This window comes from Culex pipiens, chromosome 3 (genome assembly GCF_016801865.2).
Source record: "Culex pipiens pallens isolate TS chromosome 3, TS_CPP_V2, whole genome shotgun sequence".
Classification (NCBI taxonomy): domain Eukaryota; kingdom Metazoa; phylum Arthropoda; class Insecta; order Diptera; family Culicidae; genus Culex; species Culex pipiens.
In genome coordinates, this window is record NC_068939.1 from 158,425,552 (window position 1) to 158,450,499 (window position 24,948).

Genomic DNA, 24,948 nt, shown 5'->3' on the forward strand with positions numbered 1-24,948 from the left:
GAGAAAACTACCATAATGAAGTTAATGGCAGTTATGAACTCCCTCCTCCCAAAAAAAAAAGCAAGTATGAATACCAAACGTTAATCCTCCCCACACGCAAACACACATACACACACACAACCAGAGAGGAAAACCATAATACCCCCCGCAAAAAAAAATATATAGAGAGAGAAATACCAGAAGAAGAAGAAACGTAGGGCATAAAAGTGGGGCAGAAGCAGTCGTTATTTTTCATAAGTTTATTTTTTGTAAAGGTAATAAAACAAAACAAAAAAGTATATATTAAATTGTAACTAATGCGAAAAAACAGAAAACAGAGAAACAAACAGTCAAACAGGCGAGAAAATGAAAAAATAGAAAATAAATTAATTATGAAAATTTACAGTTTTGCTGTGTTGATTGCGGTTTTATTTTGATGAAAGAAAGTTCCAAATTTTAACTGATTTCGAGATAGCAGGTAAGTATTTAGGGGAGAGTGGGGAGACTTGATCCCCTTTTTTTGTATCGCACATAACTCTGTCAATTTCTCACAAAACTATGAACTTTTTGCATGAATTGAAAGTGTTGTAATACAAACAAGTACGGGACACGACGTAATTATACATTTATTACAACAAACTACAAATAACAATTTAAAACGAAACTAATGATAACGACCAGACACTGACGGTGTGCCTCGGTCGGTGCACGACAATAGAATAAAACACAACACAAATGACGACCACAATTTCTCCTCTTCCTTGCGCGCGGCTGGCATCGATCTTGTGTTGACGATCATCACAATGAGCCACCGCGCGTGATGATGTTGTGTCGTCAGGGTGGTCCTCCCAACAGAAAGCTTAAACATTGAACTATGTTTGGCTGATAAGGGTATTTCATCAGATAAACTCTTCGAATCATGCCAAGCGTTTTAAAAAAAAAAATAAACCGGCATTTTCAAAATGTTGGGGGTAATTTGATCCCCCTTTCAACATTTTGAAGAAATCTTAAGGAAAATGTTTCTTATTCATCCAAACTTTCAATTTTCTATAAGTTACAGCAATTTCACATTAAACCTGTACGTTTGTGTTCAAAATATAACAAGTTTAGCATGCAAAATATTTAAAAACATAAAATTTTCTTTTTTAGACCAAAATTGAACATGTTTACAAAAGCTGGTAATTTTTATTTACAAAACATTTGAAAAATGGTTCAAACTGCAGTAAGTTATGTACAACTATACTAAAGGAAACTATGTACGAAACTCTAGCCCAATTATTTAATCTTGAGGCTGATTCCAGTGACTGTTAAAATGCAGGGATCAAGTCTCCCTAGACGCACTTTTTAAACAATTGATTGTAAAAATAGTATGACGATAAATTTAACGTCAAATGCGTAAGGGTTTTGGAGTTGATATGTTTATCAAACAATTCATATATAAAAAATATTTTTTTGAATAATTTTTGTGTGTTTTCTATACTTATTAAAACAAAGAGATTTTTTGGAAGTTTTTTGCAGCACTTTCTAAAAAAATGTGTGTAACTCAATCTAAACATTTTTTAATTTTTTTATTTGTTTTCTACAATGAGTTTTAGTCAATTTCGCACAACTTTCTAGAACAAAGCTAATTGTTTTACCCACATGCTGACGAGATATAGGCTTGGGATCAAGTGTCCCCGGGGATCAAGTCTCCCCACTCTCCCCTACTATTGTTGAAAAACACGTGAGCAATTCTCTACGAAATCGGCCGATTTCGACTATTTTTTGTGTTTTTGATTTGGTTCAAACTTTGTGGGGACCTTCCCTATTACCAAAAAAGCCATTTTATGTCATTGGTTCACCTATACAAATCTTCATACAATTTTGGCAGCTGTTCATACAAAAATGGTACGTAAATATTCGAAAATCTGTAACTTTGCAAGGAATTTTTTGATTGATTTGGTGTCTTCGGCAAAGTTGTAGGTATTGATGAGGACTATTCAGAAAAAAACAGGCACACGGAAAAAAATTTGGTGAGTTTTTAATTAACTTTTTTTCACAAAAAAAAACAATTTCCCAAAATCCGTATTTTTTTTCAACATTTCGCCGACGATGATTAAAAAAAAAGTGATTTTTGTAAAAAAAAATCTCGTACTTAAATTTTTTGACATAATTTTTTATGTAAAATCGAACTTAATCGAAAAGTACTTTGAAATTTTTTGATTAAGTGCACCGTTTTCATAATATAGCCATTTAAAATTCAATTTTCTCCGATAAATTCCGTTTTTATTCATATTAAAAAGTGTAAATGATTGTCCAGTTCATTCATAAAATTTCCTACAATTTCGTCTAAGAAACATTGGAGATTGGACCTCTGGTTGCTGAGATACAGCGGCCTAAAGAAAAAGAAACGGGAAAATTGAAGTGAAATGACCGTAAATTTGCCATAGTAACCCGATTTTTAGAATCAGGGTTGAAAAACATACCTCGTTGTGCCTCGAATAGCAACGTCCAGCAAACAAAAACAAAGAAATTTCAAACATCCTTAAAATCTTCGATTCGCAAATAAATCTGGAGTTTTCTTTTTTTTTTTTTTTTGAAAAGGTCCAATAAACCAAATTTTAAATTTTTGCTTTTTGGGTGTTTAATACCCCTGACTCAAGACGGTTTCAAAAACACCCAAAAAGCAAAAACTGGAAATTTGGTTAATTGGACATTTTCAAAAATACTCCAGAAATGTCTTGTAAGCAATGAAAAAGTGAAATTATTGACTACCGGAAGAGATTTTCAAAGCAAAAAGATTCCAAGGGACTGTCGAGGAAAAGATCCTTCAAGCCTTCAAGCTTCAAGTTTGAAGTGAAGTTGATCTCCCCTTTTGAATGGTACAGTCATCCCACATGTTCGGAACACCCACAAATTCGGAACACTTTTGTGATAATTTGTCAATAGCATGTCAAATGCAGCTTTTTGTCGACCCTACTATTTTTAGGACCATAATTTGGACATTCTCTTGCTATTTCACGAGTAAAAGTAGTACTTTTTGAACAAAACACTGCATTTCAAGACTATTTTATCCAGAGTAGCAAAGCACTGCCTCCAAATTGCCTGTTCCATAATTGTGGGATGTTATTGTGCCTCCCTCAATTGTGGAACACCTGCATTTAACTGATATTTTCACAAATAATGTTATCAGACCATTCATAAAACATAACTAAGCTTGAGTTTCGTTGGTTTCAGTGTGTGAAGTCATTATTTTGTAAAAAATATGTACTCTGGGAAAGAACCAAAGTTTGTTTACATCCGTAAGAAAAAAGTGTTCCGAATTTGAGGATTTCAAGGGTCAATGTTTTTCTTTAAAAAAATTATATATAACGCAAAAAATTACCGTCGGTCAATACATCAATCGAAAGATCACAAGGAAAGCTTTCACATGAAGCTAAAAGCAAATCATTATGTTCAATTATCGATTTTATATGATTTTTTGAACATCGGCCGATCTGTAAATCGTTCCTAATATGTGGGAAGGCTGTACCTGGCGCTTAAATTGGGCTTGCGTTATATTTCAGTTTTAAAATTGCATCTTTTTCTCTTGAACCCTAAATTGCCAAATAAAAACTGATTTTTGAGGTTTTGCTTTGATGCTATTGAAAAAATTTGTCATAGAAGGCGTAGATTATGAGATGAACTTTTGGTGTCCTTGCCTTAGTTAATTAGACTGGCGTGCTCAACGACTTACTAGAAAAGAAAAAAATCCCAAAAATATTTCTGAAAAGGCAGATTTTATGAAACACCTCAATCGTGAACCATTAGGGTGTAATATGGTTGTATGGAAAAAAAATAAAGTTGTCCAAATTTAGCGAGCACAGCAATTTTCAGTTTCTGTTGGGTTCCTAAACAACTTCTTAAAGTTTGGGAACGATTGGTTTAGTCTTCACTTTGCGCAAAGCGATTCAATTTTCTATGGGAATTAGTATGGGAAAACCCTATTTTTTGGATTTTGGTATTTATAAAATCCACATTTTACGCTATATTAAAACCGTATTCATATTTGGATGCTTTGGAAGGTGCTCTACAACTTTCCCGAAGAGAATATGGTGCCAACTTTCTCCTAAAAAAAAGATACAACGTGATGATAGTTAAGTTATTCGAAATCCGGAATGTCACTAAATGAATTGAATATTCACGCTGACTCCATACCTAAAACGGCACGCAAAGGGACTTTGTTCCATCGCATCAACTAATCAAACGAAAATTAAACTGCACTTTTCCAAGTTTCAACCCAGAATACCATCTGTCACCGTGAAGTAAACTATCGTGTCTGAAAGCACCGTGAATTAAACTATCGTGTCTGAAAGCACAAAACCCCCGAAAAAAAAAACTGCTTCATAATAACTCAACAACCAAAAAGCTCTCCCAGCAACTGCCGCCGCTTCTGGCTCCTCGGTTCTGGCCGTGACACTCCGCAGCCGCGGAGTGGCCGAAAAGTTACGTGCAACCGTTTACTTAATCCAAACACCCATTAAACCGAGTAACTTCCTACCTCTCACGCTACTACTGCTAGCACTATATAGGACTCCGCAGTTAATTAATGAGGCTAAAAGTTATTTGCCGTTCTTATGGCTCGTCGTGACGTTCGTCCCCATGAGGTCAAGTTCTGCCGGCCACGAAACCATCAACCATACGGAACGCCAAACCACCCGCCGCCGCTGGTCATTCTGGGTCGATGCAAGCCTTAGCGCTGACTCACGACACGGTTTGGCCACGTGTGGTGCCGAAAGTCCGCAAGTCACTGCATCGTGAAAGCTTCCTGGGCCGGCTTCAAAGCTCGGGCCGCGTGGGGACAGTCTGTGACGTGGAAAATTTCAACCCGCATGGGATTACCACTTTGGCGTGGTTTTTCCAAACCGTTCATTTTGACTGCGTACCAGGGTGACCACTCAAATCCCATTTTCAAATTCCCGACTTTTTCCAGACTTTTCCAGAAAGCTTAAATAATAGGCATTTCTTATCTAAATTTCAAACAAAAAACTCTCTATAAGAAAAGTCACTTTGTGGTCGTACAAAGGGAGGACCCCGTGGCGCGGTGGTTAGTGGCTTCGGCAGCCGATCCCTCAGGTGTGCTAAGGGGCCCGGGTTCGATTCCCGCCCATCTCCTCTGGGTGTTCTGTGTTTGTCCCGTTTAGTTAGTAAACTTGCCATCCAAAACAGCGTTCAAAAGTATCACATAGTTCGACAAAAGCACTTCTTCACAGGCCATTGATAAGACCCGGATCCAGATCTTTTCGATTCTTCTTGTTTCACAAAACTACGGCCGCTTTGCCGAATTTCACAATCGCAACTGTAGCATTAATCAAAACACCGGAAACGTTCACGAAACCGGGAAGACTCGGCCACGGTAACAGAATACAGCCCGGGAACCCGGCGCGACGCGACTGAGTGGCCAAACAGTTTGTTGTGATCTGTTAGCGAAAAAAAAAAAAGTCCCGAAACGTCATCACTGCTTAGCGTTGTGGTCGATATTTCTAACACACGAAACGGCGCCGACGCCGAAATGTAGGCAACAAAGTCGCAGATTTCGTCGACATTGTTAACATAATCGAGAAATTTGTTTTCAAAATCGACAACATTCAATGTTTTCGATTCTATCGACGAATGTTTTTAAACACACACAAAAAGGCCCGGAAGAAATTAAATTATTAGTTAATTAAACAAGAAAATGTAACTAATCGGAGATTTATACACAGGAAACCTCAAATTTAAAGGAAATTTACAAAAAATACTGGCAATCGAATGATGCAAACTAACTTGTCTAGGGAATAATCATATACGGAAAACTAACTTGAATCAACAACCTAAACTAAACTATCTGAAAGTAACTTGAATCTCAAATCCCCGAAATTTTAATTGCAAAGGCAAACATTCCTATACCTTGTTTTTAAATCTGCTTCCAAAACCAATAAACATAAATTAACAGTTCATACTTTACAAGTTGAACACTCTTCGTTAAGAAGACTATTTCGTGCCTTCCATTTCATTAGGGTACAGAAGCTCTGCAAACAAGAGTGAATCCCTATCATACTTTATGTAAACTGTCATTTGAGTGAAAGAGATACACTCCTGTTTACAAAACCCGTGTGTCCCTTTGAAATGTTAGGCTCTATTTTATTGTAAAAACTCCAGTAGATCCTCGATTCGCAACAATGGTCGATACAACCATAATCCGAATATCGTTAGTTCAACAGATTAACGAATTTTGTCCGATATCATTTCATTATTGATTGATCGAGACTCTATGGATTTTTTGACAATTCTGAATGGTTAGTATTAGACTACATAAATTGTAATCAGAGATTCTGATTGCATTACTTAACTCGCTTACACAAAGATGGAGTCTGGAACTATTAAACAACCTAAAGTTACAAAAAAAAAAAACTAACTACACCCAAAGGAAGCATATATCTCAAAATCTGCAACAGTGGATTTGCTGCAGAAAATGTCACATTTTATAACATTGTTGCAGCAAGGCCGTAGATCATTTTTGCCAGCGTGTAAACATTTCAGCGATCTGCAGTTCTCACCAACACATATAATGCTGGCGCAACACTTCAAAGAGAAGAATATGTTGGTGCTTCTTCCCTCTCGATTCATCAAGCATCCATAGGGACGTGGCGTTACATCGTGCTGCCATCTGGTTTTTTTAAGTGCAAGAGTGTAAAAGTGCTGAGTCATCGTCTAAAAATAGACGGCGTCCTATCTCGCCCAGCAAAATGAAGTCGATAAAGTAGTCGGTTTCGATGAGAAAAAGTGGAAAACGTGGTCTAAAAATAGCGACGCCATCCCCCTATGGCGCGGTGGTAGAGTGTCGGATCAATAACCAAGAAGTTGGTGGTCCAATCCCCGTTCTGTTAAGGGTTTTTTTTTTGCGAAATACAACCAAAAGCCGTCGGTAATGTCGATAATTGTCGGTAACGGGCAAAAATGTCATACCCCTATATCGCAAAAAATGCATGAGGACAGTTTTCATGCAGATTCTGATAGATCATGCGACCGCCGTTTGGGTGTATTCTGAGTGCCTCGCAAAAAAATCTCATTTTATCAAAATACCAAATCCTAACCTAACACCCACTTTAAAAAAAGAAAAAAATCTCAATACATAGAAGAAGGCCTCTTTTACTGTTGTGCGTGAGCGTTGCTTTGCTTTATGAATTTCTACCTAAGCTAACGATGTATCAAAAAGATTTAAACCTGTTCCTACCAGATTTTACAAACAAGAGTATTGAGATGCAAATAAAAAAAATCAATATCTTGCAATTTTACATAGTATAAAAGTTGTGATTTCTATCAACACAAGTATATAAATATAAAATAAATGTGTGATATATATCAACATCGGAAACCATCTTGGCAAATAGCCCTGAAACGACGGCAACGTGTGGCTCCATCTCCAGGGAGAATTTTCGGTTCTTTTTGAAAAGAAAACTTAAAATACCAAATTTTTCTAAAAGTCAAAAAAATCACTAGGGTAGAGTAGTCATCAATGAGACACGGGGAACAATGATAAAATGGCTCTCACAAGTCGTTGTTTCAACCAATCAAGCTCATATTTGGGGGAAAGGTGTGTCTACTTGATACACGTCTGCCATAATAGTGGCTTTGGTTATGGACGCTCCCTTGCAAAGTTATTCATAAATGTTTGATTCTGGATGTAAAAGTAAATTATGGACAAAAATTACATTTTCGCTCATAGGCTGCCATTAACACAAAAACTAATTTTTCTTCAGATTTCTTTCGACTATTCATAGGGAATGAGTTGGGCTACAATGTCCTTTCATCAGTTTTGACCAAAATTAAGAAGATACCCAGAATCCAGGGCTGTCTCATTGTTCCCCACTCTTTTCAGCCCATTGGTATTAATGAGACACTTTGATTTTTCTTCATTAAACTTTTCAAAATCTTTGGAAATCTTTCAAAACATGAATTTAAAGTGATTTTTGGCATATTTATTGAGTTTAAACTTCATTTAACCAAAAATATAAAGTTATTTGGTATGAATATATGGATTTTACGAAATTTAGATACTTTTTAGTAAAACTTTTGTTAATTAAAGTTTCAAGTTGGCAAAATTGCTTTAAAATGTTCAAGCCAAGTCACCTGTAATGATACAACACAAAAACATGATGTTTAGCTCAAAAAGTTTTGATTTTTATAGAGTGTCTCATTGTTCCCCACCTGTCTCATTGTTCCTGCCAAGTGCGTCTACAATGAGACAGTTGAATAACTCTGGCTGTAGACATCAGATCGATCTCATATTTTGGTCAATGCTAGAACACTTTAATAGAAAGAAAATATAACAAAAAGCTCATTAAAAAAAATTGAAAGTTGAAAATCAAAAGCGTCTCATTGATGACTACGCTACCCTATTACGCAATTTTATTATTTATTGCTTCATGTTCCAAATAAGATTGCTCATTTGCACCCAAACCAATATGCTCTGCATTAGAACAGAGTTGATTTTAAAACAATTCAGTTTTTATTGCTTTCCTGGGACCGAACTAGTGCGTCGTCGCCGTCATCGTCCTTTGGCCAGATGGCATTTGTTCTACATTCCGACAGACCGTATGTCGTCTTTGTTGTAGAATCCAAAAAGGGTGGGGGTGATGGGGGAATGGGGTGGAACTAATTGGAAACATATGATGCTTGTGGAACGTTTTTCACTCACGTGTGTCTTTCCTGACCCCAAGGTTCACCCCCACCATTCCTCTCGGAACACCAACTCTGAGTCGCTGTGTGTTTAGTAATGCATGCCAAATGGTCATTATCAGATTCTGATGTGTTTGTGTGTGCATATTTGTGTCCGATTCCGTTCGTAGACGACTCCCTGGAGCGATGGAGAACCGGCCAAGCTGGATCGACTAGCCGGACCGAAGCAAATTCACACTGGAAAGGTAAAGTGTCAGATTTGTGGTCAAAACACAAAAATCAAAATTATGCACAGTAATTTCGGTGGTAGCTCTAAACTGAATTGTCTATGTTATACTCAAACTAAACACTGTTAAAAAAAATTGAAAAAAATCTTGATTCCCACTGTTCAGTCACTTCCAATCGTCCACCAAACGAGAAAACGATGACTTTGTCCGCCGCATAACAAACGGGTCGAGAGATGTACACCATCATTAGAGAAGTGGCTTCGTTCTCCCAAGTGAGAGGTCCCGACATCGTGCTTGAACAGATGTAGAACATTTTAACATTCCAACGCCCAAGGCTCCAAAAAAGTTGGAACGGTAACTTCAACTCGCTGGTTCTCGGGCATAACTCACCCAATCAAGATGATTATTTTTTCCAGTGATTTGTTAGGATGTCTAGATGATCCTAGAACTTTGCAGAACTCAATTTGATCAAATCTGTAATTTTTGCGATCAAAAACATCGTTCCAACTTTTTTTTTCGCGTGTAAAAAAAAAATCGCCAAAAATTCCGCGGAGGCAGTTTTTTTGAAAAAGTTGGAACGATGTTTTTGGTCGCAAAAATTACAGATTTGATCAAATTGAGTTCTGCAAAGTTCTAGGATCATCTAGACATCCTAACAAATCACTGGAAAAAAGAATCATCTTGATTGGGTGAGTTATGCCCGAGAACCAGCGAGTTGAAGTTACCGTTCCAACTTTTTTGGGAGGCTTGGGCGTCCGTGTAAGTTGGACATGCGTTGGGCGTTCCAGTGTTAATTGTCGAAATTATGATGGCTTTATTGGAGCCCCTCGGAGGACCGCCGGTTAAGGGTCGACTTGATGCGGTGATGACCCTCCCAGCCCCGAATGACAATTGTGACAGTCAGTCAGTGTAGTGGACCTGATTCGCAATCCCCTCCCCGCCCGTTCCATTAATGACGGTCCCTTTGGGACTCAACTTTTGGCCTCGACCTGGAATTGTTTGGCAGCGTATAGTAGGAGACCTACCTGAAGGGCGAAAATGGACATGTGTTGCTCACTTCAATAATTGAGATGATCTCGTTATTGTCCGTTGAGAATGGGGTGTCCTTGGAACGAGTTTTTGTTAGTCAACTCCTAAAGTAGGGATTTGCACGAGCAATTGAGTCGTTGTTGTCACGATCGTTGTTAGTCATGATTGAGAAATTTTGACAATAATTGTCAAATTAGTCAAATTATTTGAATTGGGATAACCTGTACAAGTTTTACAATGATTAATTTTCTTTCCAAAAAAAAAAAATGTTTATTCAAAATTCTGCAAAATTATCAAATCTTGAAATCTTTAAATCTTGAAATCTTGAAATCTTTAAATCTTGAAATCTTTAAATCTTTAAATCTTTAAATCTTTAAATCTTTAAATCTTTAAATCTTTAAATCTTTAAATCTTTAAATCTTTAAATCTTTAAATCTTTAAATCTTTAAATCTTTAAATCTTTAAATCTTTAAATCTTTAAATCAAATCATTTTGTTGAGCAGTAATACCGTCCTGACTCGATTATCCGAAGCCTTGATTATCCGAAGTTCGATTATCCGAAGGTTTGTATGGGACTTCGGATAATCGAATCATGACAAAAAAAAATGTTAGGCGTATTTTTTATTATCTCACTTTTAACATCAAATGCGAGTTCTGCGACCCCATTTTAGTCAAATTTGAATATTTGATTGCCTTTTTAATAAGAGAATGCATTATTTCAATATGTAATCACAGCCATTTTGGATTTAAAAATTCTAAATCATTTTAGAGTAATGGGCATACTTAATCTCGAATATATAAAAAAGACAACAAAAAATCGTGATTTGATTATCCGAAGTGATTTTTTTCCGAGGTCTTCGAAAAACCGAGTCTGGACTGTGTTAATAATCTTTGAACTAATCTAATCTGAAAATCTTAATATCTAAAAATTAACAGCATTAAATCTAAAATAATTAAAATCTAAAAATATTAGAAGCTGAAAATATAAAACTCTGTAAAAAACAAAAATCAAAACAATCTCAAAAATTAATGTATCTAAAAAATTTGACACCTAAAGATTTATAAAATATAAAAAATTAAGGTCATTTTTCATTCCGAAAATTATAAAAATCAAAAACATATATACAACCTATATATACAATCCTAAAGTCTTGAAATCCATAACTCACCGGCAGTCGCACTTTGGTTAAACAGTAAAATCTTTTCAAAAATCAAAAAATTTAAAAATTTATATATTGAAATATTTATTTTTTTAAAGTGTAATATTAGTAATAATTTGATACTAAAAAATCTAAATATCCTAATACCGAAAATTAACAGCATTAAATCTAAAATGCCTAAAATCTTTAAATTTAAGAATCTAAAAATATAAAACAAAAAATCTTTAAATTTAAAAATCTAAAAAGTTGAAAATTTATGGATCTAAATATTAAATTCATTAAGTTTGACAATCCGAAAATTATAATAATTTTAAAAAATATAGAGATTTGAAATATTTGTACAAAAATGTTATCATTTAAAAATATTAAAACTTACAAATTTGATAATTAAGAAAAATCAATAGTTTAAAATCGTGAAAACTAATTATTTAAAATATCTTGAAAATTTTCAAAGCCTAAAACTAAAATAATCAAAAAAATAAATCTAAAACAAATCACAATCGATTATCCGAAGCCTCAATTATGTTCTTATTTTACACTGCAATATAATGAATTAATGTGTTGATTAGAGGCATTTCGAATAATATCCACAAAAAAAAAGACAGCACAGGCATTCGCATTATCACCCATCTGGTATTTATTTCTGAAGTTACCTATTCCTACATTAGTTTCCATAATCATAATTAGTCGAGTAGCAAAGCTCCGCGCCTCTATCAATGCTACGTACTATCAAACGCGTCATAACTTTCGAGTATTGTCCTAATTGTTCCAGCAAACGCTTCAAATATTATTGTTTAATTGGATTTTACTAAATGTATCACTTTGCTTTGGAGCGAAACTCCACTCGAAACGAACGAACCCCCGGCGCCAGTGCCCCACCTCGTACCTCTCGGAACAACCTGTGCAGCGTACGTAAAAGTTTGACATTTGCGTTACCAATTAAAATCGTCTCCCACCTCCGCCCCCCATCGTATGTTAACTGGGAAGGTGGTAGTGTCGGTGGCAACCACATGTTGTGTGCGACCCACCGAATCGACAAGATAACAAAACTCATTTCGGATGCTAATCTTTTCCAGCTCAAGTACTTATTTCGTTTGCTGCCAAAAATTTGTGTGTGGCGGCCGCGCGCGCGGAAACCGGAGGTGGTTGCACGAGTGCAGAGGGCGAGCGCGGAGGGGGCGTTCGCTACTAATTAATGCTATACTTCTTCATCCTGCTGCGTAAAGGATGCGTGACGACGACGATGCCGACGGAATACCTATTTGCATAACTCTACACGTTCGTCGGAGGCTAAATGGGCATTGTTGAAATTGAGAAGTCACTGATGAAGAGCTTAAAAGTTTGTGTGAAATTGAAAACAACTAGATTTCGGGAAACTGTCTTCCTGGAAGGTAAGAAGACCGTCCGAAAACTAGTCGCACCCAACTTACACGATGTTCAGCCTATATCTCTTCTGGATATAGTCCTCCAAACCCTAGGAGGAGCCTTTCCGCTTGTCGGCCTTGCGCTGCTCGTAAATCTGCCGCCTCAGAGCGTCAATCTGGGACCGCTTCAACGTGCCCGGCACCTTAAACACACTCTCCACGAACCGGTGGCAGTCCATCAGCGTGGGGTTCTTCTCCAGCGCCCGAAACAGGCCAATCAGCTCCGATATGTCGTCGGTGGCGAGGATTTCCTGCCGCAGCCCTACCACGATGCTTATGCCGACCCGCAGCAAAATTTTGTTTCCCTCGAGAAAAACGCAGTCCCATATCCGGAGTGCCGTCTCGATTGGGACCACTTCCGCGTACAAGCAGATGAGCCACTTGGTGGCTATCACAGGCCAGGGCAGTCCTGTGGAAGAAAAAATAAAATAAATAAATATTTAAAAAGGGCAAACAACACAAATCCACAAAAATAGAAAAAAGGGACTGTACCTTCTCCCCAGAATTACGACAATTTTGGATTATTTTAGGGGGTGCAAAGGTTTTCCCGGGCAGAACCCGAGCAGACGGAAATTGCTTGGGAACAACATTTTTTGATATTTTAAAATACTAGGCCAATAACATTTTATGTTATTTATAACAATATTTGTTATTCGGCGTTATGATTTTTTTTTTGTTATTGGATTGTTATTGTAATTTGTTCGGGTGGTCGGTAAATAAAACCCCAATTTTTTGTTCAGCAGCTCTTCGAGCAGCTACAAAACTGCAAGTAAGTATTTATTTTAGTTTTTAAGTTTACATTTTTGGTCCCTTTAACTTACTTAATTGGTCTCCTTTCCTACGTTAACTTTTCCTCTTTCCTTCACAACTCCTCCACTTCCTCTTCCTTTCCCTCCTTCTTGCTCTCTTCCTGTTTCAGAAGGTGTAATTTATTAATTAACTATTTTTCTTCTTTATTTTTAGGTTTACTCACGGATCACCAAAGTACAGTTTCGCCCCAAATGACGGTACAACGGCAGAGCAGCTCGCTGGACTTCTTCGCTGTTGGGTAAGTATCTGGTGTTTAATTCGTCTGTAACTGCACTAATTTCGTTTTCTTCTCTACTTACAGGTCTCCTACGCAGCACAGTTTCAATAAATTTAATAATCAAACTACTGCACTACTTTTTTCCTCAACAAATCCGCAAAATAATCTCCTCCAAACCTTGTTCCACGTCCGTTCTTCGCTAGGTGAAAATGGTGAACAAACCGCGCGCGTGTTTACGCTGGTGGCCACACACACACTTTTTCCGTCCTCTTTGCGCGCGTTGACAGCTGTGACGGTATCGGCTGATTACACCGCCGGCGCTGCACCGTCGGCCAGTGTGCCCATCCCAGCGGTGGCAACAACAGACTAATCACATTTCTAGTTTTCTTCGAACAAATCTTTGTTATTATTTTCTGTTATTTTAACAACTAATCCGATCATCCCAATAACAGTTGCATAACAAAAAATGTTATTCAAATTTTGTTTTGGATTTCAACCAGTATTCAACCAATTACAAATTTTGTTATGATAACATTAACTGTTATTAAATACTGTTATAATAACAGAAAGTGTTATGGGATATTCTTGAAAAATCAATTTTTGCATAGGGGTTTAATAACAGTTTATGTTATCATTACTAAATTTGTTATTGGGATGATCGGATTAGTTGTTAAAATAGCAAAAAATAATAACAGAGATTTGTTCAAAGAATAACTAAAAATTTTATTGGCCAAGTATTTTCAAATATAAAAAAAATCTTATTTCCCAGGTTCCCAGGATTCCTTCTAAGATTGGCTGTGCTAAAAAAAGACATCTTTTGCGCTAAAGTAGAGCGTCCAATTTCCAGGGGTTACAAAATTCCCGGTAAATTTTCAACCCGGGAATTCCCGGGAAAAATGTATTGGAAATTGTTCTGATCTTGGCACTGAAAAAAATTTGCAACAAAACTGTATAGGACAGCATTTTACATGGTGAAAATAAGTGTGGAAATCAATTAAATAGCTCGACTGTAAGTAAAAAATCATACAACTACAAGTAAATGTATATTTTTTTCTAATTTTATAAGCTCAAATCGTGCAATATATCAAAAAATGAAAATGTTGAGAAGTATTTTTACAGTTTGAGAGAGTGTGGTTTCACACATAAGTTGAAATGAAAATTATTCTTTAAAAAGCTTACCTAAATTGGAATAGTTTATTTTCATAAGGCTTAATCTATTTCCAGAAGCTTCAGAAATAAATTTTATCAGAAATAAAACTTGATATCAAATTTTCTGATCATCTAATTATTTTTATATGAATTTAACAATAAATGGAATCAAACAAAATTATGCTGGGTTTCTTCGTGTATTTTTTTCAGAGCATTTGCAAAAAATTGGTTCCGCTTCAATTTCGGAAATCCCGGGATTTTTTTTCCCGGGACGGGAAATTGGACGCTCTACGCTAATGTTTAGGATGGTACAAAACCGGTGATATTTATTTGACATAGTATGATTTTCGGAAACAAAAACTAAAACATTGTCAAACTAAATTTCAAAAAAAAAATAGATGCCAAATCAAATTTGCAATTGAAAATGAAAGTCATTTTCCATTTTTTTGATGAAGTGGACCCTTTTCAAGTTGTTTAAGACAAGATTTTTCAAAAAAACGTTCAGTATTTTTGCAATTTAAAAATATTTTTGATGGAAATAAAACCTTGCAAAAAGTATTTTCACTTTTAATGGACTACTGATTGTTGAGATACAGCCTCTTAACGTTAACATTTTTTGAAACAAAATTGTGTTTCTTAGTGTCATCCAATTAGCCCTCATATTTCAACTAGCGATATTTGGAAGCAATTGGTTCGATTTTCAACGCCAAAAATTTGATTTTTTTAAATTATCTGCACATCTATTTTGTTTTGAAATTTTACCATATGATGAGGGATGATTTTCCTTCGTAAAGTATTTTTATTTTTTATAGTAATTTTGTCTGAAAAAGACATTTTCCGATTTCTAACAACTGCAGATTTTTCGGCTCTTTCGTGGCAGCCATTTGAGGTTATGTTTAAAATCACCCTTTTGTAGTTCTCTAAAAAGTTAGTTTATCATAGCTTTTGAACAACTTAATGAAACTTAACTTTTTTCAAATGCATATTTGAAATACTCACAGACATCTGTTCAGAGTTTGATTCTGAGTTGATATGTATACGTGAAGGTGGGTATAGGAGGTCAAATTAAAAAGGTAATTTTTTGAGTGATTTTATAGCCTCTCCTCAGTGAGGAAAGCAGAAAATGTGTAAACTCATTTTCAATTGCAAATTTGAATTTCTAAACTTAATTTTTGTATTTTGTTCGACAAAATTTTAGATTTTTCCCAAAAATCTTTCTACCAAAAATGCATAGCTCCGGTACCATATTTTGCACCATCCTAAATTCTTGCTCAAAAGATGCCTTTTTAGTCCTATATCATATATAAACATATCCATTTTTTTTCCAAAAATTGTGGAATAAGTATTTTGGAAATTCAATTTTAAGATTTTTTTACGTGTTCTTATTTTTTCAACAAGATTCCAATCATAACCTTTAGCTAAGTCGAAGTCACTAAATCGATCAGAAAATCCCTTTTGAAGCGTTGTATGGAAAAACTAATGATGCAAAATGGCTTCTTTTGACATAGGGAATGCATGCAAAGTTTCATTCGTATTCTACGGTTTTTTTTTAATTATCTATATTGCCCTAAATTTGAAAAAAAAACGCAAGCTACGTTTTAAAATATATTTTTCTATAAATTTCAAGCCGGGAACCGTGGTGTAGAGGTAAGCGTGATTGCCTCTCACCCAGTCGGCCTGGGTTCGATCCCAGACGGTCCCGGTGGCATTTTTCGAGACGAGATTTGTCTGATCACGCCTTCCGTCGGACGGGAAGTAAATGTTGGCCCCGGACTAACCTAAAAAGTTTAGGTCGTTAGCTCAGTGCAGGTGTAGGAGTCGTCTCCCTGGGTCCTGCTTCGGTGGAGTCGCTGGTAGGCAGTTGGACTAACAATCCAAAGGTCGTCAGTTCGAATCCCGGGGTGGATGGAAGCTAAGGTGTAAAAAGAGGTTTGCAATTGCCTCAACAATCAAGCCTTCGGACACCTAGTTTCGAGTAGGAATCTCGCAATCGAGAACGCCAAGGCAATGCTGTAGAGAGAATAATTTGATTCGATAAATTTCAAATAGAATTTTCAAAATATGGACTACTCAGCAATCCCTAAAATATTTTGTTTTAAAAACGAAAACAGTTCTAGAATTTAAAAGAGCTTTTTATTGTTTTTTTTTGCGGGAAAGTTATTTTATCGTGACAAAAAATATGCCCCGAAACTTTCATAGAAATCAAACATCATAAGTTTCAAAGGTTCTAATCAAAAATTTAATGTTTATGTTAATCTTTGAATTTCCAAGTTCAGTGACCACCCTGTCCAAAAACCATTGCAAACTTACCTAAATCGGAAATGTGTTTATGCACATCAGGTATGCGTATTCTAATGAGCTCGCTGAGCACATCGATATCCGTAATCAAATTATCCATCTTCTTAGTGTGATACAGCGGAACGATGTCCTCCACGAGCACTTTGAGCAGCCAAAATGTCGACTCTTCATTCTTGGTCACCAACAGTATTAGGCCTGTACACGGGGGAAAGCAGAAGCCAAGAAATCAAACAATCAATATCATTATAAACTTTTTGAACCGAACCCTTACCGGCAATGTAATTCAATCCCTGGCAGTAACCGACCGCCGTATTGTGATGTGCATACGTTATGAGCACGTTATACAGCCCGAGCTGGTACTGCTCAAAGTGGATGTTGTCCGGGAATGTTCGCGGCAGGTCGATTTTTATTTGATCCGCTGAAAAATACGCAACATAAATTACTCAAATTTTCTTGCAAATTTCAACTCTCTGACTTACAAATCTCCTGATCGTACTCGTACCGCAGCAGCGTCTGGTACAGCGTGGGTTCCTTCTGTTGCATCGCGTAAGCTCCGGAAGATTTCATCCAGACTTCCTCGCGCAACGGGCCCGGAACGCCTTTCCGAATAAAACGCTTCAGCTTGCGTGGGTTGCCCAGAATGTCGGCGTTGTTTTTGGAGAACTTTTGCCACTTGATGCTGCGAGTCGTGAGGACTGTGTAGTAGCTGGACATGATGTTCTCGTACGACTGGTAGTCAAAGTCGGGCTCCCGTTTGAAGCCATACTCGTCGACGTCGCTGAAATGGGAAAGAAAGTATGTATATGAGGTTTGGATTATTCATCTAGCGAAGATCTTTGTAAAAAAAAATCTGTTGCAAAACGATATTTTGTTGTGAATTCCAAAATATTCTTTTCTACAGTAATTCGCAAAAGCAATATGAAAAAGTGGAACTTTCTTTATGACACATTTTAAAGTTAATCAAAAGACCATCAAAATGCAACAAAGAGATTTGAATTTTATTTGATAAGTTTTACAAAAATGCTATTTTTCTTTTGAAACAAATCACAACCACCAAATATCAATGAATTTACAAAAATATTTTTTGTCCTAAGCTTTTACGTTTTGTACCGATCTGTGGTCCCAAAATTCAAAATTTGAAAAAAAAAAAAAGATAAAATAAAGTCTGGTTTTGATAACAAAAAACTGCATACATGAGCGTTAAACACTGTTTTCTCAAGAATTTACAATCTATTTTACAAGTTTTTTCATCGAAAATTTAAATTTTTTGTCAATGTTTTTTTCCCTCCTGATTTTTGGAGCAAATTTTGAGGGGTGGTGACGTAATATTTGCAATGGCCTAATTTAAAAAAAGCGTAATATTATAATGCCATGCTTAAAAAGTGTTAATAGTTATACGAAAGGAAGGGATAGGATAGAAAAGTCCTATTAAACATATAAATGCTTTGATATCAATGATTTTATGAAAATTTTTTGTTTCCTAAAGTTTGACGTTTTTTCTTGTGGTCTCAAAACAAAAAAAAAGAGACTAAAAGTATTTTAAATAGCAATTTTTCCGCGCAATTTTTTCTCGAATTTTGTACTATGCATCCCCAATTGTCAAAAGTAGCCATTTTGCATTATTAGTTTTTTTGTGATCGATTTGGTGTCTTCGGCAAAGTTTTAGTGGTTTTAGGTTATGATTGGGACCTTTCGGAAAAATACACTAATAAATCGATTTGTTTGAAATTTAACTCCCAAAATTTGTTGAGTCCCATATGCATTTTCATCACTTTTAAGCAGTGTTGGGATTCTCGCGCTTTCGCGAGAAATATTTCTCCCTCCCTCGCGTTCTTGCCGCGAGACTCGAGCTGTCGAGAGCAACTGCCCACAAGCGAGAAGTAAAACGACAAAACGATTGAAATTGCAACTTTTTACCATCGCGTCGTTGGCATTCATAAGCCTGATAAACAAATTGCTATCTTGGAAGGAATAGGTAGCACGAGGCGCTGGCGAGCGCTCGCGAGCGAGAGCACGAATGAGAAGGCAAGCGAGAGCGAGGAGAGGAAAGGACTTCAAGTTCTCTCGCTCGCTCGCGAGTGAGAAAAGCTTTCCTTCTTCTCGCTCGAATTCCAACACTGCTTTTGAGTTAACGATGGAGTTTGGTTTAAAATCGTGTGCTCTTTCAGATAACCCCTTAATTTCCTGAACATCAAAGTTGGCCCGAAAAACCAGGGTGCAAATAAAATATTTGTTCAGAAAACTTCAAAATTTCAATTAAAATTTAAGTACAATCAGCTGAAATCAATTTAAAATGCATTCCCCTGCGTTTAAAATCATTTTTAGCATGTTTGGGTTGATTTGAAAATCTCTTGAATTTTTTGAAATTTTCGATGTTTATTATCACAAAAAGTTTTTTTTCGCTAAAATTTTTGTTTTCGTCAAATCTTATTTTTTTTGAAAATTAATGATTGCAAAAACAACTGAACTAGTGTAAAATGCATTTTAAAACACTTTTCCATGCAAATGTTGAAACTATGGCTTGTTGTTTCAATATTTATAATTTTTTTTCTGCTCACCACCCCCTCCCCTCGGCCACGACCAGAGCCGAGAGACATAAACTTTGAAAAATATTTGCATTGGCCTTAATAAAAATTATTTAAAATCGTTTTTTAAAGCAAACTGGAATTTACATTTTTTTGGATTATTATTTCAAAAAACCAAAAATATTTAAAATCCTTTTTTAAAGCAAGCTAGAATTTGCAATCGAAAAGTACTTTACTTTTTTTTATAAAATTTACCGATTTCAAGTTATAGCTTGTTTTAGGTATACATTTTCGATTTCTGTTCGTTTTTTTTTCACTTTAAAATTATTTCTTGAAAGAAAAGCAACCAAAAAAAAATTAAAATCTGAAACAATTTCCTACAATTTTCTCTTTGGAACACCTCTTTAGCATGTAATTATCAAATGACGACATCTCGGAAATTATTAGTCAAATTTTCCATGTTTAAAAATGAAACTTTTACGAAATTTTCAATATTTCAGAAAAAATGCTTTATTTTATTTTTTATTTGAAAAGGGATAATTAATAAATATCTAACTTCGTGTCTGAATTTTAAAGAAAAACAATGAAATAGCTCAAATCAGGAATTTTTCTTGTACTTTTGTACCCGACCCTCTCCGATTTCAATGAAACTTTTTAGACATGTTATCCTAGACCTATATAAGCAATTTTTGTGTATACGGAGCCAATTGTACTCAAAAGTGATATTTGAGAAGGGCGTTAGTCATTTAAGGGGTTACATACATGTAGAAAATCCCAAAATTTCATATTGCAGGAAATTAATTAAATCTACTAATAAGATGATTTTCAATCACTCTTGAAAGTTTCACGAAGATATTTCGTGACTAAACTTAGTAAGAGACGATTTAAGTTCAACATTTTGCCATACGCAAAGCGGACTGTCAAACTTTCTGAGCGTTTTTCTCTAAACACCGAGTTGATTTACGGGTGCCACGATATCTCGAGATGGGATGGACCAAATTGGCTGAAATTCGGGGTGAAGACTTCCAAGACGTATCCCGTGTGCATGACGAAGACCGATTTTGAAATTTTGCTTTTTAAAAAAATACAAAAATCAACGACGATTTTTTATATGAAAAACAAAAAAATATTTTTATCTTTTTTTAAAATAAACTTTTTGAAAATCGGCCTTCGTCATGCACACGGGACCGGTTTAACGAGTCTTCACCAAAATTTTGAGCCGATTTGGTCAAAGCAGTGTTGAGATATCGTGGCACCCGTTTTTTGAAACGGCTAACTTCAAATAGCTATATCTCGGCAATGATACAACCAAATGTCTTCAAATTTGTTTTGATAGTAGATGAAAATGTATATTTCAATGCCCTGAAAACAGATTCAAAAAAAAGTAATAATGTGTGCGCATACCAACCTTTGACATTTTTTACGATTTATATGTATGTAACCCCTTAAGTATTTTTGTATTTTATAATTTAAACATTAGTGTATCTCGAAGCCGTTGCATCGTATCAAAAAGTAGTCAAAGACAAACTTGTAGAAAATTGGACGAGCTTTTTGAAAAAATACACTGAAAAAAATTACACACCACTTCTACGAGATTTTTAAATTTTGAAGTTTAAAAGTTAAATTTTAAGATGACGTCACGATTTTTTTCGTTCAGATTTTTTGAGGAAACAGCCTAAAATGTTACAAAAAGACTCACGAAAAATACATAATGATATGTATCTCATTTACTAAAACTGTTTTTTTAAAGTGGTCTAAACGTCAAAATTTTTAAAAACCGATAGTGAGAATCGATTCCCTAGATAACTTTACATAAAAGTCTCCATATTGACCATTGCCTTATGTCCAATCATAGTGAAGATACAGCGATTTTAAAAATAAAAATGCTGAAAAAAAGGTTTTTTTTGTAGTTTTTGGCAATTTCTATATGACAGACTTGATTTTTCAGTCGTATAAATATTTTTACCGGAATGCCTTATGGTAAATTATCGATTTGAGCTGGAATTGCTCAATAATGTTTTAAAACCATTATTTTATTTGCCCTTAGATTTATTGAAAAATTTCTCAAAAACTAAAAAAAAAATAACTTTATTAACTTATACCCCAGCATACACCCCATGCAGTGTAGATAACACATTAATTTACCATTCAAACAAGTAAAATTGCACCTGGTGAAGTCACCAGCAAATCATCAAAACGACAAATAAAAGTTTAACCCTCTCCACCTTGATTTCCACCCTATCTCATAAAAAAAACATTCCTCTCCCGATGATGACTCTATGTCACACCATGCGCTCAGCCATGCGCAACGCGGAACCTTTATTCTAATCACTTAAACCGCGCACACACAAGGGTTCAAGCCACAATTTTGCAATCCCATAATCCACAACAACAACACACAGTGCGGTGCTTCAACAACGATGGATGACTCACCTGAATTTCGAAACTGCCATCTCTGGTCCAACTCTACTCCGCGGTGCCGGGCGCCTCAACCGCCTGGGCCACCAGCTCCACCACTTGTTTGTTGTTTCGCCAATGACGCCCTATAGATGTGATTCTGCGGCGTCGCGACGCGGCACGTTTTACCCACGGTAATTCACTCAAGTGGCGATGATTTTCACACTGATGCAACTCTCGGTGATCTCCGCGCTGTGTGAGTCACAGTTTGTTTGTTCTTATTACTTTGCCGTGACACACTTGGGTTTAATTTTAAATATCTGGAAAAAGGGCGATCGTTCGGGCGTGACACGATGCGAGGTAGACTAGACTAACTGTACCGTACTGTAGCTGCAGTGTGTGGTTCGTTGGTTCTGCCAACTTTTACTCTCACGTACAACACCTCTTCCACCAACCTCTTCGCACTTCTTTGCCGTGCAGTAGCTAATCGAACCACGTTCCATATGCCTATCTCTCCTCACACTCCTTCTCTCTATAGCTGCTGCTGCCTATCTGCACTTCATTATAATTGTTATTGTTGCCGAGAGATTAGAATAGCTGTATCACAGATGGTTTTGTGCCATTAGAGACGGCTTCGCCGTCCGTCCGCACCTCGCCGAGTTCTTCAGGTATACTGCTGACCGACGAAACGTTTAGCTTTCTGCGGAAATTGAACTTCCTTCTTCAGCAGCTATCCATAATAGGCAGACCACACTCACCGATTTCTTTTTGCAACTTTTGCAGAACTCCACGATCAGGTCGTCGGTGAAGCGTTGTGGGCGTTCTGTTCTTACGCTATACGCAAAACCCCTGTAGACGGACGGTCGTACAGCTCAGGTTGTAAACACATGATCGCTGAATAGTGGTTTGATGCAGAGAAAATGAGCAGGATAGCTGGTAAAGGGGACTTGTGCTTGTGCCAGAGAGGGACGCCGGTTTGTTTTGGTTGTAGTTGGCTGTCAGTTGTGGTTCGTCGATACGCGCTAGAAGTGGTCATGCGCGTGGAGTTGTTGAATGAGTTTCTGAAGGGTAACTGGCAACGTGATTTGAAGCTTTTGGTAGATAACGGAAATCTTATCTTTGTTTAGATTTCTGTCGTGTCATGTCTTGTAGAATCATTTAGTTTTGGACATCCTCTGGGATCTGATTTCCCTTCGATACACGATGAGCTCTTGTTTGAACTGCTTTCTTCATAATCTGGATAAACTTCCAATCAGAATTCTAATGTTGAATCTTAAAGACGCATCCATCTATACAATTAATTGACGGTTACCTGCATTTTCCTTCACTTGTCATAAGCTTTATGTTGCGTCTACAGCACTGATTTCTTGGTGGAGGCAGAACCTCTAGATTTGTCTCAACCACGTTGTTCTTGCAAGTTCCTGTCCTGAACTCATGTGTATGGGTCAAAGGGCTCAAGAAACAGCTTACGAACAGCAGAACAAAGAAGAGGGAGCGATTTCTTGGGGCTTTCTTCACCCTCTCTGGGAGAATTAGGGCGGTTCGCCGTTGACGCATACAAGAAAAAATTACATGCAATATGTGGGCGTAGCGAACAGCACTTATTCTCCACAAAGTTGATATAAAAAACAAGCAAAACCCGACAAAATTCGTTTTGTCTTCTTTTTTTCGTTTCTTTACGTTTTTAGCTTATTTGCTTATGCAGCTTCCTGTGATCTAAATTTGATTTCACGTAACTTTTCCCATACAATCTGCAGATTTTCCAGAATCGAACCCAACCCTCATACAAACCCAACGCAACAAAGAGCAACTCGATCCGACGCTCCGTATTGTACAAAACCGTCGAAATTTTTTATATATGAGCAATTCTCTCAGATTTCGGTCATTCGATTTTTTTTGTATTTTTTAATCTGGCTGAAACTGTTTTTGTGCCTTTAATAAAACAAAGAAGCCATTTTGCATCATTGGTTTGTCCATATAATTTCCCATACAAATTTGACTGCTGTCCATACAAAAATGATATATGAAAATTCAAACATCTGTATCTTTTGAAGGAATTTTTTGATCGATTTGGTGTCTTCGGCAAAGTTTTAGGTAAGAGGATAAGGACTACACTGGAAAAAAAATGATACACGGTAAAAAAATTTTTGGCGATTTTTAATTTCACTTTTTGTCACTAAAACTTGATTTGCAAAAAAAAAAATACTATTTTTATTTTTTCCATTTTTTGATATGTTTTAGGGGATATAAAATGCCAGCTTTTCAGAAATTTCCAGAACAAGCAAAAAATCTTTGACCGAGGGGAACAGCATCTAATTCCAGCGTGCCTCTAATGTTGCCATATCAGCACTTTGACATTCAATTACAGCTAATTAAAAACGTTTTCAACTGAAATCGAGTGATAAATAGCTCAATGAGAAGTGAGCAAGTAAGTTTCTACCAAAAGTTTTGCAAAATTAGTTGTTTAAATAGTGAAAATCAGCAAATTGGATGGAGTTAGGAGCGAGCGCTTAACCTGCCAAACTTACAAGAATTTCCCCGAGTTATGAATTTTTTAATCAATACTGATTTTTTTCAAAAAATTTAAATATTGGTCGCAATAATTTTTAAACTTAATTTTTCGATGTAAAATCTAGTACTTTAGTGAAATTTTTATAAAGTGCATAGTTTTCAAGTTGTAGCCGTTTTTAGGTAACTTTTTTGGAAAAAAGTCGCAGTTATCCATTTTTTTAAATTAGTGCCCATGTTTGCCCACACTAAAAAAATATTTTTGAAAAGCTGAGAAAATTCTCTATGTTTTGCTTTTTTGAGCATTTTTTGAGCTTAGTTGCTGAGATATTGCCATGCAAAGATTTAAAAACAGGAAAATTGATGTTTTCTAAGTCTCACCCAAACAACCCACCGATCCGATTTTCAATGTTAATATATGAAACATTCGTGAAATTTTTCGATCTTTTCGAAAAGAATATTTTCATTTTAACATTTTTTATTTAACATTTCAAAAGGGCCAAACATTCAACATTACACCTTTTTGAAGTATTAGTCTTGATTTAA

At 36.1% G+C, this 24,948-nt stretch overlaps 2 protein-coding genes across 3 annotated transcripts; one reads left to right on the top strand and one right to left on the bottom strand.

Moving 5' to 3' along the window:
- Positions 1 to 11,693: 11,693 nt before the first annotated feature.
- Positions 11,694 to 22,849, bottom strand: LOC120414760 (growth hormone-regulated TBC protein 1-A). 2 transcript variants are annotated; one of them, XM_039576083.2, is made up of 6 exons: positions 22,275 to 22,849; positions 21,931 to 22,214; positions 17,452 to 17,750; positions 17,244 to 17,390; positions 16,985 to 17,167; positions 11,694 to 12,907 (listed from the first exon to the last, which is right to left on the bottom strand). In XM_039576083.2, the coding sequence occupies exons 2-6, from the start codon at positions 21,948 to 21,950 to the stop codon at positions 12,549 to 12,551; spliced, it is 1,008 nt and encodes a 335-aa protein (XP_039432017.1). In that variant the 5' UTR covers positions 21,951 to 22,214; positions 22,275 to 22,849; the 3' UTR covers positions 11,694 to 12,548. The 2 variants fall into 2 exon arrangements, with proteins under 2 accessions (XP_039432017.1, XP_039432010.1); XM_039576076.2 differs by having other exon boundaries at positions 21,931 to 22,849.
- LOC128093650 (uncharacterized) lies at positions 13,251 to 13,913 on the top strand. The gene is made up of 3 exons (XM_052711228.1): positions 13,251 to 13,267; positions 13,462 to 13,546; positions 13,610 to 13,913. Exons 2-3 carry the CDS (start codon positions 13,500 to 13,502, stop codon positions 13,893 to 13,895), a joined length of 333 nt encoding a protein of 110 aa, XP_052567188.1. The 5' UTR covers positions 13,251 to 13,267; positions 13,462 to 13,499; the 3' UTR covers positions 13,896 to 13,913.
- Positions 22,850 to 24,948: the final 2,099 nt, after the last annotated feature.